This window comes from Hirundo rustica, chromosome 20, assembly GCF_015227805.2.
Source record: "Hirundo rustica isolate bHirRus1 chromosome 20, bHirRus1.pri.v3, whole genome shotgun sequence".
NCBI lineage: Eukaryota > Metazoa > Chordata > Aves > Passeriformes > Hirundinidae > Hirundo > Hirundo rustica.
The window spans coordinates 10,370,698-10,388,004 of record NC_053469.1 but is presented as its reverse complement, the minus strand read 5'-3'; the positions used below and the strand labels follow the sequence as shown (position 1 = coordinate 10,388,004).

General features: G+C 59.1%; 2 protein-coding genes across 4 annotated transcripts; one reads left to right on the top strand and one right to left on the bottom strand.

Annotated features, from left to right (window-relative positions):
• Positions 1 to 923: 923 nt before the first annotated feature.
• TMEM203 (transmembrane protein 203) lies at positions 924 to 1,739 on the bottom strand. Its single transcript, XM_040083396.2, has one exon. The coding sequence runs from the start codon at positions 1,589 to 1,591 to the stop codon at positions 1,181 to 1,183; it is 411 nt and encodes a 136-aa protein (XP_039939330.1). The 5' UTR covers positions 1,592 to 1,739; the 3' UTR covers positions 924 to 1,180.
• Positions 1,740 to 1,778: 39 nt separating this feature from the next.
• NDOR1 (NADPH dependent diflavin oxidoreductase 1) lies at positions 1,779 to 15,876 on the top strand. Of its 3 annotated transcripts, none has more exons than XM_040083394.1 (15): positions 1,779 to 1,892; positions 2,900 to 3,034; positions 3,615 to 3,692; positions 3,988 to 4,085; positions 4,787 to 4,885; positions 5,403 to 5,504; positions 5,998 to 6,204; positions 6,486 to 6,607; positions 7,509 to 7,729; positions 8,094 to 8,201; positions 8,867 to 8,981; positions 9,800 to 9,946; positions 10,426 to 10,544; positions 12,879 to 12,973; positions 15,672 to 15,876. In XM_040083394.1, exons 1-15 carry the CDS (start codon positions 1,878 to 1,880, stop codon positions 15,814 to 15,816), a joined length of 1,806 nt encoding a protein of 601 aa, XP_039939328.1. In that variant the 5' UTR covers positions 1,779 to 1,877; the 3' UTR covers positions 15,817 to 15,876. The 3 variants fall into 3 exon arrangements, with proteins under 3 accessions (XP_039939328.1, XP_058279143.1, XP_039939329.1); XM_058423160.1 differs by lacking the exon at positions 1,779 to 1,892 and adding an exon at positions 1,905 to 2,191; XM_040083395.2 differs by lacking the exons at positions 1,779 to 1,892; positions 2,900 to 3,034; positions 3,615 to 3,692; positions 3,988 to 4,085 and adding an exon at positions 4,257 to 4,476.
• The last annotated feature ends 1,431 nt before the right edge of the window (positions 15,877 to 17,307 follow it).

Here is a 17,307-nt window from a genome sequence, read left to right as displayed (position 1 = left end):
CTCAGCGCTGTAGCAGACACTGACTCCACACAGCTCCCAGCCCATGGCCCCCACCCAGCCCCACACCAGTGACCCTGTGGCTGCTGCTGACACACCTGTGACAGAACACCTGTGGCCTGTTCACTCAGGGTGACCGGGGGCACGTGGCACAGCCACAACAAGAGGGGCATGAGCCCACACTAATGTGAGCTGGAGGTGATGATGGGCAGGCAGCTGCCACCTCCCAAGTGACATGTCCTTGGCTCAGGGGAGCCCATCAGAGCCTCCAAGTGGAATAACCTGAGCACCTGGGGCAGGTGACACCAAGGCCTGGGAGATCGCATCCCAAAGTGAACCAGGAGCTGAAGAGCACCTGTGAGGCAGGCTCAGTGCCACCTCAGGGTGTGCAAGAATCAGAGTCTCCTGAGCTGGGAGGGACCCACAGGGATCATCCAGTCCAACCCCTGGCCCTGCACAGACATCCCAACAATCCCACCCTGGGCATCCCCGTGACACTGGCACTTCACATGGGCTGCACTTCCACAGGGAATACTGAATTCCTCCTGTTCTCTGGGGGTCTGAGGGCAGTGCTGCACCTGAAGCTGGGACTCAGTGAGACCCCCCTTCCAGAACCAGCACCAGCGCTCCCACAGCCCCATTTCCATATTTAGGAAATGGAGTGAAACACAAAGAAGAAAAATAATACACTGTTCAAAAACACACACATCAGTGATCTCAACATGACCTTACAAAACCCTGTCAGCCCACTGCAGGTATGAAGTGCTCAGGGAGGTGAGAGGACAGATGGAAATCCATGAGCCAGCTGCTGGGCAGGGCAGGAGTGTGGGATGTACCAGGAGATCCACAGCAAACGCCCACCCTCCAGGCAGCAGTTTTACGTACAACCGCTTTCTAGGCAAAAAGAATTTTATAAATATACCAAATCCTTCAACGCATTTTTATTCTGAAATAAAATAACTGTCCGCCCAGCCGCGCTCACAGGACAGGACAACGCAGGAGCTGAGGGAGCACAAACAGGGATGTGCAGCTTTTGGAGAAAGGTGATGCTCTGCAACACGGCCACGAGCCGGGGCACTGCCCCCGTCCCAGCCTGTCACCTGCCCCTCCGCACGGGGACAGCGACGGGAGCAGCCCCAGGAGCGCCCCCGGGTGAGCCGCGCACGTCCCCCTGCGCCGGGGCTCAGTTCACGCGGCAGGCCCGGATCATCAGCAGCTGGAGCAGGATGAAGACCGGCGACATGATGAGGCCGTACCAGAGCTCCCGCGTGTGCTCCACCAGCTTCTGGCACAGCAGCATCTCGAACACGAACTTGAGGCTGAGGATGGTGAGGATCCAGAAGAGCCGCAGCACCGCCAGGCGCTTCTCGCCGTCCTGGAACAGCCGCACGGACACGATGGTGGTGAAGTAGGTGCTGAGCCCGTCGGCGGCGAAGAAGGGCACGAACACGATCCACCAGGAGAGCGCGGCGGCCGCGCCGTCCACCTTGAGCACGAGCAGCACGGAGAAGACGAGCAGGGCCAGCCCGTGCAGGAAGATCTCGAAGGTGGCGAAGCCGAGCCACTGCACGAGCTCGCGCAGGGAGAACAGCATCGTCCGGGGCTACAGCACCGGCACCGGCACCGGCGCAAGTCCCCAACCCGGCACCGGCACCGGCGCCGGCCGGGCCCCGGCACCGAGACCAAGCCCAGCCCCTGAGCCGGCACCGGCACCAGGCCCGGCCCGGCCCGGCGGCGCGGGACGATGGCGTCACGGGGAGAGGCGCCCACTGGATGACGTCATCAGACGGGAGGGGGACGGTGCCCGGGGAGCCCCGGCGCTTCAGCCTGGATGATGACGTCAGAGGGAGCTGTCGCGGACTGGTGACGTCAGCGGCGGAATGGGCCGGACCATGGTGAGTCCCGCAGGGCGGCGGAGCCGGGCCGGGCCTGGCCCCAGGACTGGGGTGTCACCTGCGGAGGAGAATCCCCGGGGAGCCCCTGGCAGGGCACAAAGGGGCTCCAGGAGAGCTGGAGAGGGGCTGGGGACAAGGGCTGGAGGGACAGGACACAGGGAATGGCTCCCACTGCCAGAGGGCAGGGATGGATGGGAGATTGGGCAGGAATTGTTCCCTGGCAGGGTGGGCAGGCCCTGGCACAGGGTGCCCAGAGCAGCTGTGGCTGCCCCTGGATCCCTGGCAGTGCCCAAGGCCAGGTTGGACATTGGGGCTTGGAGCAGCCTGGGACAGTGGGAGGTGTCCCTGCCATGGCTGGGTGTGGAAGGGGATGGGCTTTTAGGTCCCTTCTAACCCAAACCAGTGATTCTGCAATTTTATTTTTTGTTATTATGATTTAATTTATTATTATTCTGTGGGCACATGGTGATGGCAGCTGTTTACAGCTCAGACAGCTCCCAGGGCTGGGTTCCCTCCAGGCTGGGCCCTTGCTCTGTCAGAGCCTGGCTGAGAGCTCTGTGTGTGATCACATCTTTGTCCCTGAGCCTCCAGGCTCTGCCCCAGCCCCTTCAGATGATGGAAGATTCCCAGGAAGGTTACCCCCAGAATTGGGGAACAGCCAGTCCCAGGGCTGCACTCACCCTGTGCTGATGAGGGCAGTTCAGCGGGGCAGGATGTGGATTTTACTCTGTCCCCTGTCCTGGCCATGAGGACAAGGAGCACAGTAGTGTCCCTGCTTATCCTATTGGCTGGGACATGGAATCACTCCCTCAGTGCTGCACAGGGCTGGGAAGAGAGCCTGAGAGCCTTGAATCCCACTGCTGGATCCCAGCTATTCACCATCCCGGTGCTGGCTGGGTGCTGTGTCAGCCCCTGGGGGTCAGTGCTGCTCGGCCCAGGGCAACCTCAGCTCTGCTTCCTCTCCTCTCCCTTCCCTCCAGTGACTTCCCTGCTGTTGTCTTTTGCAGATGGCAGAACGGAGACTCCTTGTGCTTTTTGGCAGCCAGACTGGGACAGCTCAGGACACGGCAGAGAGGATTGGGAGAGAAGCCAAGCGCCGGCACTTGCGGTGCCGAGTGGAGGCCCTGGACAGCTGTGATGTGGTGAGTGGGACACGGGGGCTGCTCCAGGCACTGCTGCTCCTGCTCCATCCCCACCAGCCCCAGGGGCAGGGACATCTCCTGTGGGACCATGGAATCATGGAACAAACTGAGTTGGAAACCCATCAGGATTATGGAGTCAGCTCCTGGCCCTGCCCAGGACACCCCAACAATCTCACCCTGCCCCTGAGAGCATTGTCCACACACTGTTGAACTCAGGCTTGGTGCTGGTTGCTCCAAGCCTTGTCCAACCCGGCCTTGAGCACTTCCAAGGTTGGGGCACCCACAACTTCTCTGGGCAACCTGTGCCAGAACCTCATCACCCACACAAGGAAGAATTTCTTCCTAATATCTGACCTAAACCTGCCCTTCTTCAGCTTATGGACATTCCCCCTTGTCCTGTTGCTCCAGTCCCTTGGCCCAAGTCCCTTTCCATCTTTTCTGGAGCCCCTTTAGGCACTGGAAGGGGTTCTGAGGTCTCCCTGGAACCTTCTCTTCCCCAGGCTGAACAGGCCCAGCTTTCCCAGCCTAGCCCCAGAGCAGTTTGGAGGGTGACCTGACTGTGCCATGTTTGTACCCACAGGCCAACCTCATCCATGAGCCTCTGGTGGTGTTTGTGTGTGCAACCACCGGTCAGGGAGACCCACCTGACAACATGAAGGTAGGACATGTTCCTGTCCTGTTGCTTTCATGTTTCTGCTGCAGAGCTTTCTCTCCTGAAGCAGCTCGAGCAGGGGTTATTTTTGCGGGGGGAGCTTTGCAGCAGCACCAGTCACATCCCAGGGAACATGAGCAGGGGGCTGCTGAGGTGTTTGCAGGGGGCACTTCTGCGTAAAGCTGTGCTCCCCACTCTGCTGGGATTCAGGAGGCCCCAGTGGGTGGGTCAGGCATGCAGGGACAAGCAGGCAGGAAGGTTTCATGGCAGCAGCAGGACTGGCCGGCTTTGTCCCTCGTAGATGTTCTGGCGGTTCCTGTTCCGGAAGAGCCTCCCTGCTGGCTCCCTCTGCCAGCTGGACTACGCCGTGCTGGGCCTTGGGGACTCCTCCTACCCCAAGTAAGCAGCTCTGCAGCTCCTGGGCAGCCATTCCTCGCAGCTCTGACTGCAGCACAGTGGCTGGAGAACAAAGGGGGTAAGGGGAGACAGAGTCTGGTTCTGGAGCAGCAGCTCAGACAAAATATAACTCCCACCAGCCTTAAAAATCCTTGCCCTACTGTGTCCTTCCTAAGCCCCAGGAATTAGGGGCTTCTGCCCTTTTCTTTCCCCCTAACCTCACCAAGGATGCTTTGCTGCAGTGGGTCAGACATCATATGTCAGTCAGTCATCACAGCTATGGGCCAAGGCAAGCGGAGACATCAAAGAGAGGTGGCAGCCAGGCCTGTTGGTCCAGCGTCTCTCCCAGAAGATTGTTCCTGTGTGCCTCAAAGAGCTCTAGTGGGAGGGATAGGTATGCCTGAGCTCTGTGGGGCAGTGAGGGGCTGGAGGAAAGGAAATGTTCTATGGCCCAGGAAACAAGCTGCCCTGAAGGGAAGCTGGACCTCCCCTTGTCCCATCCCAGGGCTGGGCACAACCTGTGAGGGCCAGGAAGTGGTACCCAGCTGGTTCTGTAAACTGGCACAGGCTGGGCAGGCCGTGAGCCATGTCACAGTGTGTGCTGCCTGTGTGCTGCTCTGGTGGCCCTGGCAGTGTGTGCTGGTGCTGTGGCAGTGCTTGCTGTGCTGCTGGAGCAGCTCTGCCCTGTGTTATCCTCTGCTCAGGTTTAATTTCGTCGCAAAGAAGCTGCACAAACGGCTGCTCCAGCTCGGGGGCAGCCCGCTGCTGCCAGTGGCCTTGGGAGATGACCAGCATGACCTGGGGTAAGAGCCCCGAAGGGGGGCAGGGGGGCCCTGGGGTGCCCTGCAGCTCTGTCCTGGGGCTGATGGCAGGGCTGTGTGCTGCCCCCACCACAGGGCTGCTCCTGCAGCTCTTGGGGAACGTGCTGATCTCTGCTCATAACCCTCCTGTTCCAGGACTGGGCCACCTGCTTCTCCAGGGTGTCCCAAGACCCCCTGAACATGCCCATGACCCCTGGCTCAGCCCTAGCCCTGTTCAGAGCAGAGCATGGCTGTGTCACACAGCCCTGTATCCCAGCTCGGGGACTCAGTGACCCCATAGGTTCTGCTCAGGGCCTGGAGATCCTGTTCAGGTGTCAGTGGTTGGGCCCTGGAGAGCGAGTGAGTGCTTAGAGTGGCTGAGATATATTTCTTCCCAGACCTGAAGCTGGAAGGGAATGGCCTTGGATGACTGTGGGGATGGCTGTTGGACACATGCAGGGGTAGTGGGGCTTGACCCTGAAGGGATGATGTTGCTGCAGCCTGAATTTCCCACTTGCAGGCCAGATGCAGTGGTTGATCCCTGGCTCGTAGCCTTATGGGACAAGATCCTTGCCTTGTATCCTCTCCCTCCTGGCCTTGAGATCGTCAGTCCCAATGTGTGGTGAGTGCAGAGGGTGATCAGGGCCTGCTGGGGCTGGCTGGGGGTGAAAGGCTCTGCTTCTTTGGCTGTTCTCCAGAGTGGAGACATGCTCTGCTTGAAGCAGAAATATTCCCCACACAGCTTCTGGTGTCCCCAGTGTCCCTTGTACTTTGGCCACAGGTGGCCCATCTCTCTCTGGATGGGTGTCCCCTTGTCCCCTGGGAGGTGTGACAGTTGCCCCAGCTGGGTTCTGCCCATCTTGCTGTCCTGATGTGGCTCTAGCCCTGGCAGAGCGTGTGTGCCCAGCCAGCCTCCCCTTGCCTGCTCTGGAGCCTTTGGGATCTCGTCCTGGCAGTCTCCATTGCATTCCCTTACACAGGCCAGCTCCAGGGGACAGGGATAATGGCTGGTGGATACAGTGGGACACTCCAGGCCTCTCCCTGCCTCTCCTCTTGCAGCAGCAGAGGAGCTGTGGCATGGAGGTAACCCTTCTGCATTGCTCTCCTCCCCACAGCCTGCCCCCCAAGTACACCCTGCACTACCTGCCTGAAGACTCCCCACACCCCGACAGTGACCTGCTGCAGCCATCAGCCCCCCGGGCTGCTCCCTGCGAGCTCCATCCCTTTGCTGCTCACGTGGTGTCCAACCAGAGGGTCACGGCACAATCCCACTTCCAGGATGTCCGGCTCATCGAGTTTGACATCGCGGGCTCAGGGATCACGTGAGCAATTTCCTGACTCCCCCGAGCTCTGCTGTGTGGGATCAGGTGTCCTGGAGCCTGCCCTCCTCTTCTGCTGCCTTTCCTCACTGATACCTGAGGCTGCAGTCTTGTGGTTATGGTCCCTGCTGCGAGTCCCCATCCACGGTGTGCCCATGGACCCTCTCCCTGTCAGAGCAGTTGGTGGCACTGGGAATTTGCCTCTCCTGGTGTGGAAGCTTGTCAGGCTGGCCATGGTGGCTCTACCCCGTGGCTGTGCTTGGCAGCTTCCCCTGCATCCCCAGGTTCAGTGCGGGGGATGTGGTGATGATCCAGCCCCAGAACTGCCCCGAAGATGTGCAGCAGTTCTGCCAGCTCCTGTGCCTGGAGCCACACAGACGCTTTGTGCTGGAGCCCACAGAGCCTGGTAGGTTCTGCTTGCTGCTCCTTCCCCTTCTTGCTGAGACAGGGCATCCCCTGAGCTCTGGCCCAGCCTGGAGCTCTGCTCTTCCTCTGCTGTAGACCGGGTTGGGAGTGTTGAATGGATACGCTGTGTGTGTGGATCCTGTGCAGAGCAGTGTTACTGAAGGAATCCAGCAGTGCCAGGCTCCACCTGGGCCTTGTGCCTTGGCAGCCCCAGCACAGAGTGGGGAGGATCCTGCAGCCTTCTCAGCCCCAGCTCCAAACTGGGAATCCTGTGCTTCCTTGCATGGGGCATGCAGGTCTCCCCACTCTGCCTGTGCCCCAGGCTCCTCCTGAGGGGCTCCTGCAGCCACAACCCAGCACAAGCAACCAGAGGAACCCCATGAAGGCTCCTCAGAGCTCTTGGTGTGTGCATGGAACAGGAAGAGTTTTTTCTCCTGGCCCCTGAGCACCCATTCCGCCTCCAGCTTCTCTGTGTCTGTCCATGCTGGAATTTTTGCCTGGCGGACAAACCCAGGAGAAATTCAGGCTGCTCCTCACGCCCTTGGGAGAGACGTGGGAGACAGGGCCAGGCCTGACACATGACACTGCTGGTTATTTCTGCTGCATTGTGTGCAGGCAGGGCCGGAGCTATGTGGATAAGGCATTATCCCAAAACACCTGCCAAAAGTAAGGGACAGTTGAATGCTGCTGACTTCCTCTGTTGCAAACTTGTGGGCTTGAAAAGCAATTTGGGGAGAGCAGGAGGGAGTGGGGGCCCATGGTGGGAGCAGGGATGGGTGGAGCTGGCTCCAGTAGCACGTGAGTGCAGCGTGTAGTGCTGCAGGCAGCAGGGCTGCCCTGCTCTGGGGACGGCAGGTGGGCAGGTGCTGGCCCTGAGCGGTCCCCACTGCCTTGCCTTGCAGGCACATCCCTCCCTCCCCTCCTGCCACAGCCCTGCACCATCCAGTACCTGGTCACACACTACCTGGACATCTCCTGTGTGCCACGGCGCTCCTTCTTCGAGCTCCTGGCCTACTTCTCCACAAACGAGCTGGAGCGGGAGAAGCTGCAGGAGTTCAGCTCAGCACAGGGCCAGGAGGAGCTGTACAGCTACTGCAACCGGCCCCGCAGGACCACGCTGGAGGTGAGGCTGGGAGCAGGGCAGACCTGCCCCGTGAGGGCTGTTCTGGGGCTGAAAGCACCTAGGACATCATCAGCCCTAATTTCTTGGCTGAGGAGTTTAATCTGCTTCGCCCACTTTCTGAAGTGTCCATGGATTTCCACCAGCAGTTAAGACCGGCTCTAGATCCTTGTGGGTTCTCGGGTGGGCTCTGTGCTGCTCTGGGGGCAGAGGGCAATGGGGCAGGGTGGTTGGTGCTCAGAGGTGCCCCGTGTGGAGCCTTTGGCCGAGGGCAGCGTGGCACAGCTGTGTGGGACAGCCTCTGGCACCCTGAGGGCAGGCAGGCTGCCTTCTGGGGTCACCAGGAGTCACTCTCTCGGCTTTGCAGGCCCTGTGGGATTTCCCTCACACCACGTGTGCCATCCCAGCTGATTACCTGCTGGACCTCATCCCTCGCATCCGACCCCGCGCCTTCTCCATCGCCTCCTCCATGCTGGTAAGAGCTCAGCGCTTCTGGCCTCATTTCAGACTCTGAACAGAGGGTCTGGCAGGGCCTGGGATGACTGTTGGTGCAGATGTCCACTAGAGCCTCCACAGTCCTCTCAAATCCCTGCTCTGCGCTGAGCCTGCAGCAGCCTGATGTGCTGGATGCAAACTTCAGGGCTAGGCCAGCCTTCAGATTAGGAGACTTGCTCTCCTGCGGCCCTGCAAGTGCCAGGACTGTCCCACTACGACTCAGAGGTCTGGTGTCACCGTCCCTGGGAGCAGTAGGATGTGGTGGCACCGGAGTGTCGCAGGAGCTGGGCAAGGGGGAGTGCTGCTCCCTGCTCCTGCCGGGAGGTGGCAGTGGCACCGGCCACTCAGCCGACTCGGCACACGCATGGCTGGATTTGTCCTCCACGGGAGCCTCTTGGGTTGGACAGTCACCATCACTCAGCTGTGCAGAGCGTTTCCTGTAGCAGTGGTTCTCCAGGAAAACCCCTTCCCCGTTGGAAAGGTTTTGAGCAGGGCTGGGCTCCATTGTGAGTAGCTGTGCCAGACTAGGACGGATGTTGCAGGCAGCCTGGTGGGAGCCAGGCACAGGTTTTGTCCCTGGAGGAGGTGGTGGGCTCTCCTTGAGGAGCTGTGCTGGGTGTGTGCTCATGGCTCTGTGTGACGCAGGCCCATCCCGAGCGGATGCAGATCCTCGTGGCCGTGGTGCGGTACAAGACACGGCTCAGCAAACCCCGCCGTGGGCTCTGCTCCACCTGGCTGGCTTCTCTCAACCCAGAGCAGGGTGAGTGCTTGGACTCTGAGAATCCTGAATGCTTCCCACATCACCCAGCGCTCATCCCTCGGGCCCGTGATGGAGCTGTGTCGGTGCTGACCATGAGCAGCAGCTCCCTGGCTGGAGCACAAGCTCCATGGGGTGCACAGTGGCTTGACAGGAGGGTCCTTCCTCACTGCCCCCATCCTCGTCAGAGCGCGGTGTGCCTCTCCAGCTTACCCTGAACTCCCGGGTTTCTCCCAGCTGCTCGACCCTGCTATCCCACTTGGTGCTGTTCCTGTTGTCCTGGAGCTGGTAGCACTCTGACTGCTGGGCACCTCCATTCCCGTAGCCACAGCTGGGCCCTTCTTTCACAGAATCACAGAAAAGCTGAGGTGGAAGGGACCCGTAAGGATCATCAAGTCCAACCCCTGGCCCTGCACAGACACCCCAACAATCTCACCCTGGGCACCCCTGAGAGCTTTGTCCAAATGGTCCTGGAGCTCTGGCAGCCTTGGGGCCTCCCATACATCCTGCCAGGTTGGGATCTCTGCCTGCCTCCACCTCTGTCTTCCCTGGATGTGTGAGGAGAGGGCTGTCCCACAGCCTGTGTGCTGGGGGGTTCTTGCCTTGCTCTGGGCTACACTCAGGTTCTTGCAGAGGCAGTGCCGAGACAGCTGAAGTGCTTTTCACACACACACAGTGTGCCCTTGGTGCCAGGGGGTGATGAGCCAGCTCTGTCTGTGTCTTTGGAGCACCCTGAAAGAGCTGGGTGCCCACTCACCCTCCGCAGGCAGGCACAGGGCACTGGTGGTGAGGTGATGCTTATCAGTCTCTGTATTTCATAGGTGATGTCCGGGTGCCTCTTTGGGTGAAGAAAGGAGGAATGAAGTTCCCAGCTGACCCTGCCACCCCTGTGATCATGATCGGCCCTGGCACAGGGGTGGCACCTTTCCGAGCAGCAATACAGGAGCGGGTGGCACTGGGACGCAGAGGTGAGGGATGGTCCTGGCAGGCACTCAAGGGATGCCCCTTGCACAGACAGGTCTGCGTCAGCAGATGGAAGGCTGGGTTCCACCAGGTCAGGCTTTGCTGTGTTGAGCAGAAGCAGGCTGAGCTCTGGGGCAGGTGAGGCCCAGAGCCTGCTGTGTGTAGCCTGTGTGGTTATTCACAGGCTGTGCTGCAGGGCAGCTCTTTGGCTTGGGTCAGATTCTGCAGAGCCTCTTTCTTCTGTTCTCTCAGAGTGAACATGGGTTACTGAGCTCAGCTGCTGCTGCAGCTTGTCCCATCCTCCTTCCCTTGGCTCAGGGAACAGGCAGCCCTGGGGGCCACTTTCTGCCCTCCACCTTTTTCAGCAGACAAGGGCCTTTGGTTGCCACAGATCACTTGCCTTCGTGCTCACATGGCTCTGCAGGCTGGGGCTGTCAGCCAGGTGACACCAGCAGTGTCCAGCCCTGGTGCTCTGCTCCTGCAGGGAACTGCCTCTTCTTCGGCTGCCGACACAAATCCAAGGATTTCTACTGCCAGACTGAGTGGGAAGAGCTGGTGACCAAGGGCCTCCTGACGCTCTTCACGGCCTTCTCCAGGGACCAGGTCAGTGCCCAGAGGAGGAGGATGTACCTCTCCAGTTACAATGGCATCTCAGGCAGCACTCATGGGACTCTGTCAGCGTGTCTGTCCCCTGTAGCTGTTGGTATGACCTGCGAGGGATCTGGTGAGGTGGCACAGTGGTCACCTCACTCCCCCACACACCTCAGTGCTGGCTGAGATCCCCTCCTGCCCTGCAGGGACGTGTCTGCTTAAGTTGAGCTGGAAAGGTTGCTGGGACAAGGCTGGAGAGCAGCAGAGCAGATAAGGCATTAACCAGCTTTGTTTGCCTGGACCACGTGAGTGATAAAAGGCTCCCAAGCCTCTCAGAGGGTCACCAAGCAATAACTTCTTGGTTGAGTATCACCCTCCTCATGGTGTCCCTCTGAGCCTTGGCTGAAGCTGAGGAGCTTGGCCTCTGTGCCAGTTCTCTCTGGGTCCCAGATATATGGAGGAAAGCTCCCCATGGGTTTGAGCACACCCACAACTCAGCCCCTCACTTTGCTTCCTGCTTTCCCAGGCAGTGTCTCTGGTGGGCAGCCCTCATCCCCCCTTGGAGATGCAGTGCTGCCAGAGGCTCCCTGAGCTGGCTGTTTCACTGCCTTCTTCTGTCCATTGCTGGCACTGAAAGCTCAGCCTGGCTTTGGAACAGAGATGTGATAAAAAGGGAATGGGAATCTCTCAGTAGCCCAGCTGCACCAGCCCCAGCCCTTTCTCCTGGCTGTGTGCATGTGTTGACATGAATTCAGTATCTTTTATCCACTCACTTGCAAGGCAGGAGCTGGGTGCTTCTGTGAAGGCTTTCCAAGTCTGTGATGAACAGGAGCAGCACTGCAGAGGGTTGATGAGTGACTAGTGAAGGGGCACCTGCTGCTCTCTGAACCTGGAGAGCAGACAGAGGTACCTTCTGCTGACTGGAGGGATGGGACTTCCATTGGGAGTGTCCCCTCTCTGCTGCTCCACAGGCCAAATCAGTTTGTCAGCAGAGCCCTCTGCCCCAAGGCAGAGTGGGAGCACAGCCAGGTGGGATGTGCCACATTGGGCTATTGTGCCTTTTGCTTCAGGAGATACCACAGCCTTTAACTCATCAAAAACTTTGTTGTCAAAGACACAGGTGAGGGCTGGGATGCTCCCTGGCTGAGCAAGGCTTTGCTCTTCTCTCTAAGTCCCTTTGCAGTGACCCCCTGTCCCACAGTGCAGGTGGGTCCCAGCCAAACACAGATGCCCTGAGACATTGTGACCCCCCCGGTTTGGCACTGGGCTGCTCTGGTTTCCAGGTCCTTAGATGATCCCCTTGGAGCCCAGCCTGGCTGGCAGGGCCTCTGGCAGCACCAAGCTCGTTACTGTTAATGAAGTTGAGGCTGGCTGTGCTGGTTCTGCTGAGGATACTGCTAGTCAGAGCTGTCCCAGGCTGAGCTGGCACTCCAGTGGAGCTGTGGGACCCACAGTGACCAGTTCCTGTGACAGCCTGGGCTGGAGCTGCTCAGGGCTGTTCCCACACACATCTCCAGCCTGCAGGACCTGAGCCACAGCGAGAGCTGTCCTGCCTTTGGAGAGAGGGGCGTGGGGAGGAGGCTGTGCCCATGGCTCAGCTCACCACTGTGCAGAATCGGGCGTGGGGGGACGCCCAGCAAGGGCCTGGCCTTCATCTCAGTGTCACCTTTGTCACAGGAGCTCTCTGGGCCAGCAATGAGTTCAGGCACGTTGGCAGTGGTGTTCTCTTGGGCAGGAGCCAGGGCTGTAGGCAGTTGCTTGGATGCCTGAAGTCTTGTGGATTAACCCTTTGAGAACTCTCCCTGACTGGGCTGCACTGTGTCCAAAGCCAGTCCTCATCCAGTCCCTAAGCACAGTGGAGGGCCAGGGACTGGGACTGAGGCTGTCCCTCCAAACTTTCTGCCCTTCCAAGCTGTTTCAGGTCTCCAGCAGTCAGAGGTGCAGGGAAGGGTCTCTGTCCTGCAGTAAACTTGGCACAGAGGGGCCACAGAACCTCCTCTGCCCTGCTGGGAGAAGAGAGAAGAGGGCAGGAGGGAAACCCTCACAGCCTCTCCAGGTCATTGCCCTGACCAGTGGATACCCAAAGGATTTGGGGGACTGCTTGGGGCCCAGTGTTCCCCACTGAAGCAAATGCTGCTGCACCCATCTCTCACCAGCCCATCCCAGTGCAGACACTGAGTGTGAGGTTCCTCTTCCCCACATTGGTTATTGATCCACCTGCTTCTCCCAGTGCCTTCAGCTCCAGTTCTGTGCTGTCCTGAGCTGCAAACGGCCTGAGAACAGTCCTGAGAGCAGGAGCTGGGGCTGCTCAAGAGCTGGTGAGCTCAGTGCTTTGTTTCCCTGCAGGAGGAGAAGGTTTATGTCCAGCACCGCATCCGGGAGAACGGGAGGCTGGTGTGGGAGCTGCTGAGCAGTGAGAATGCTCATGTCTACCTGGCTGGGTGAGTGAGAGGTCTCTGTGCAGGGCTTGGGGGAGCAGGGCTGCACATTTCTGCTCCTTCACCCACCTGGAGGCATTTCCTCGGTTCAGCCCCCTGTTACAGAGGGGCAGCTCATTCCTCTTCTCTGTATGTCCCACTCCAGGAGCCCTGGGCTGAGAGGGATGTTTGTCACCTACCCCCTGCTCCCATTATAAAGGACACAGCTGGAATTCCAGCCAGTGCCACCTGCCCAACCCTCCCCCTGGCCAGCCTCTGACCCGCAGCACATCTGCACACAGGAGAGGCCTGGCCCCTGCACAGCCCTATCCTCCAGCAGTGCTCAATGAAACTGGAGAAAAGACTTGTGTGGCACCGTGGCCACTTGTGTGGGCAGGATCTCCAGTGATGCTGGGGCTCAGGAGCAGCTTTGGGAGCCTTGGCACATTCTGTTTGGCTCTTTGCACCCAAAGCCGCCTCCTGGGGCAGGGATGAGCCCTGTTGCACCGCAGCCAGTCTCCTTGGACAGCGCAGTCCTTCTCCAGGTGCTTGTCTGGAGCTGGTTGCACATCTGGAGATGCTTGCTAGAAGGATCTAGAAGGGGCCTGGCCTTTGTGCTCAGAGCTTTGGCAGCTCTGCTCTGAGCTCTGTGCCCCTGTCCTGGGCAGAGCCCTTGACCTGCCTGCACTGCAGCGAGAGGCTGCTCCCTGCTGCCCAGGGCGAGGCTTGGGAAATGCTCTGGGCTCCTCGAGCTGGGCAGAGCCTGCCTGTGGCGTTTGTCGTGCACCCCGTGACCTGGGGCGTGCAGGCCTGCCCCCGGCTGTCGACACGAGCAGCGATTGCAGGAGGTTCTTTCCTGCCTGCACTCAGGAGAGCAGGAACTCCCCTGGCGCCTCACAGGGCGAGACTGGCCTCGCTGCATTCCTGGGAGAAGGAGATTCATGTTTACTTCCCGGGCAGTGGAGACCAGGTCATTCCACTCCATCCTTCACTGCTGCAGCACGGGGCTTCCTGGAGCCTCGCCCCGAGCTGGGCACTCCTGCTCTTGGGTCTGGGTTTGGAGCACTTGGGACTTGGGGTTGTGCCTCCATCCACAGCCCAAATGCTGGGATTACTGAGCTGTTGGGTCATGGCTTTATTATCTCCTTCCGTTCTCTTTCCTACTTTTTGGTGCTGATGATCCCCAAAGTGTCTTGGAAAGAGCAGGGCTTGCACAGCTGTCCCCATGGCAGATCTTGGGTGGCTGTGAGGATGGTATTTTGGACATCAGGGTTGCTCTGAGACTCCTCTTGTTTGAGGGCTTTGTCCCTGGTGTGGGATGTTCCTGAGCTCCAATCAGGCAGGTGGGATCAAGAGCTTCATCCTCCCTGTACAAGTGACACTGTGCTGATTGCAGTGGACACTGTTCCTCCTTTCCTGAGCAGCCCAGACCCTGTAGAAAGGCTCCCAGGATCACCATGCCCCTCCTTGGCCCACAGACTGAGCTATCAGTGGGGTGCCAGGCGGGAAAGTGCAGGTGGGTGATCCTGTTTTCCTCCCAAATTCAGTTTCAGCCAGACTGGGAGAAACCTGGGGGAAGTGAGTCCTGAGCTGTGTGACCCTGAGCAGCAGCCATGGGACACTTGTGTCTGCCTTCCTTTCCCGAGCCAGGTGGGCTCTGGGGAGCCAGGGCTGCATCTGCTCTATGATTGTTCCTAGCTTGTCTCACTCAGGGGCAAAAAGGTTGAAAATGTCTCTTTTTTTGAAAAAAATTGCTATTTGACATGTTTTCCATCACAAAGCCCAGCTCTATTATCTTGTACTTGCATATCAGTGCCTGACTCAGAAACAATGCGACTCTTCCAAAAAAAGAAGACCTCCTTTCTGGGTATTTTGGGATGTTAATCAGCTTCAAACGCAAGTCAGAATTCTGCCTTGTTCTTGGGAAACAGCAAGGACGTTGCCAGCTGCTCGTGCCAATTGGAGCAGGCTGGGAAATTTTTTATTAGATTTTTTTTTGTTGCTCAGGCAGTTCATCAAATGAATCTCTCTCCAGGAAAAAAAAAAAAAAAAAAGTCTGAATTTCTGATTTCCCCTAAGAGATAATTGTGCTTGAAAGCACTGAGGTCTATTTGGGTATTTTCTACACAGGGGCTCGATGTTTTCTCCAGCATTTTTCTGATTTTGAGGTTCGAACTGGCTTTGGTTCCAAATGCCACCATCAAACCAATCATTCTGGATTTCTTGAGAGCAGGCAGCAGCAGGATGGGAGCGGCTGCTCCTGCCCAGCTGAGGATCAGACATGTTTGACACTGAGCAATTCCAGAGATGAAAGGACAGGTTCCTGCCCTCCTGCTGATAAATTCCAACCCATGCATGTTGCCTGTGTCTCTCTAACGAGGATGCTGACAAATGGAGCTGCGTGGGGCTGCTGTTTGGGCTGCTGACCTGTGATGCTCCTTCCCTGGGGTCTGGGGTCCATGGCCGTGGTTTTACCTGCACATGCCCATACCAAAGAGCCCTGTGGATAACGGCCCTGCTCTTGAGGGAGTGGTAGGAGCTGCCTCTCAAGCCTGTCGTATACCCTGTGCCAGGCAGCCTGTGGCAGGAATAGGGAGGTTCCCACTGCCCTGTGGTGGGTTTGGCCACAGGGACTGCTGATTCCTGATCCTGGAGTACTGGGGCTGCTGCTCTGCCCTCCATGTTCCTGTTTGCCCTCCATTGTGTCCTGTTCTCCCCCCAGGAATGCCAAGGAGATGCCAGCAGCGGTGGCTGAGGCCCTGAAGTCGGTGTTGCAGCTGGAGGGTGGCCTGTCCCCCTCGGAAGCAGAGGAGCATTTAACAGCTCTTGAACGGTCCCAGCGCTTCCAGTCTGAAACCTGGTCGTGAGCCTGGCTCCCTGCCTGCTCCTCCCCACAGACTGCCTGAATAAAGGAGCCAGCAAAGGGATCTGCCTCTGCCATCCTTCTTGGGCTGGGATTACCCCAGTCAGGATGGGGGTGGATTTACCCAACCAGCCCCTCCCTGACAGCAGCAGGGCCATGGCAGCAGGGGGACCCCATCTCCTGGGGGCTTTGGCTCCCTGTGCCCACACTCCACCAGAGCAGGGGCCAGAGGTCTCTTGTGGGTGTTACTGGTTGGCTTCAGCATGAGACTGATCTGCCCCCTCGTGCCCCAGCCCCGGGGTCCCAGTGTGGGGTGGGTGGCACCCAAGGGCATTGCTGGAGCAGTGGCAGTGGCTTCTGTTTGTGGCAGGGCCAGAGGAAGGCAAATGTTGCGTGAGAGTCTCTCCACCCCGGCATTACTCAGCAGTGCTTGCTGCAGGAGGAGGCTGCCTGGACAGACCTGTTCCCCCTGTCTCCAGTGGCCAAGGCCTGCAGGGACAGGCACAGGAAGAAACCTCGATGCCTCTGTCTCTGCTGCCAGGTCATCATCCTGAGCCTGCTGAGGTCTGAGCTCCGAGTTGCTGCTGATTTATCCCCTTCCCTGAGTGCCTGCTCAGCAGCATCTCTCCTCCACCCCATCCTGGGAGCTGCTTCCAGTCCTTTCCCTGCAGCCTCGAGGCTGTGCACCCTCCTGGCCCTGCCCGTGCCCCACTGGGACCAGTGCCACCATCTTCCTCCCCTAGTTCCGTGAACTAGGTGCCACTGTGTAAATAGCAATTAGGACCCAGGGCATGAATCAGCAGGGACATTCCCGGGAGCAGGCTAGGACAGGAAGGGACAGCGGTGTCACACCGTGCCTGTGACCCAGCCACCCTCCCACGGCCGAGTCATGGGATGCTGCAGGGGCGAGCAGTGCCCGGGGCATTGCTCGAGCTGTGGCACCGCAGTGAGGGGGAACAGGGTGATTTGGGGACTTCCCACCCCACTGCTTTGCTCTGAGCAACTCTTGCACTTGCACACCCTGGCTGGGCTGAGTGTTCCCATGTGCCAGGGACACTGGGGCCAGTGCAGAGCTGCTGCGTGGCACCATCCCCTCATCTGGGGCACTGTCCGGGTAGGAAACTTGGAAGAAAACCTGGAAGGAAACTTCCAGGCCCTGCTGTGTGGGACATGGAAAGGAGGAGGTGGCTCAGCACAGGGACCAACCCGGGGGCAGGGGGTTGGACAGGGACAGCACAGGGCCTGTCCTGGGGTGGTGCAGGGTCCATGCTGGGGGGCTGTACTGGGGTCTGAGCTGGGGGACTGCACTGGAGGAGCACGGGGCCACGTTGGGAGCCTGTACCGGTGGAGCACAGGGCCGTGCTGCCGTGCCCCAGGGACAGTGCTGAGGGCAGCACTGGCCACAGAGGTGACTCCACTTGTGCTGGGCAAGGAGAAGAGGCGGCCGTGGGCCCAGCTCCTCCCCAGCTCCGGCGGGAGCTGATTGGTGCGGGCA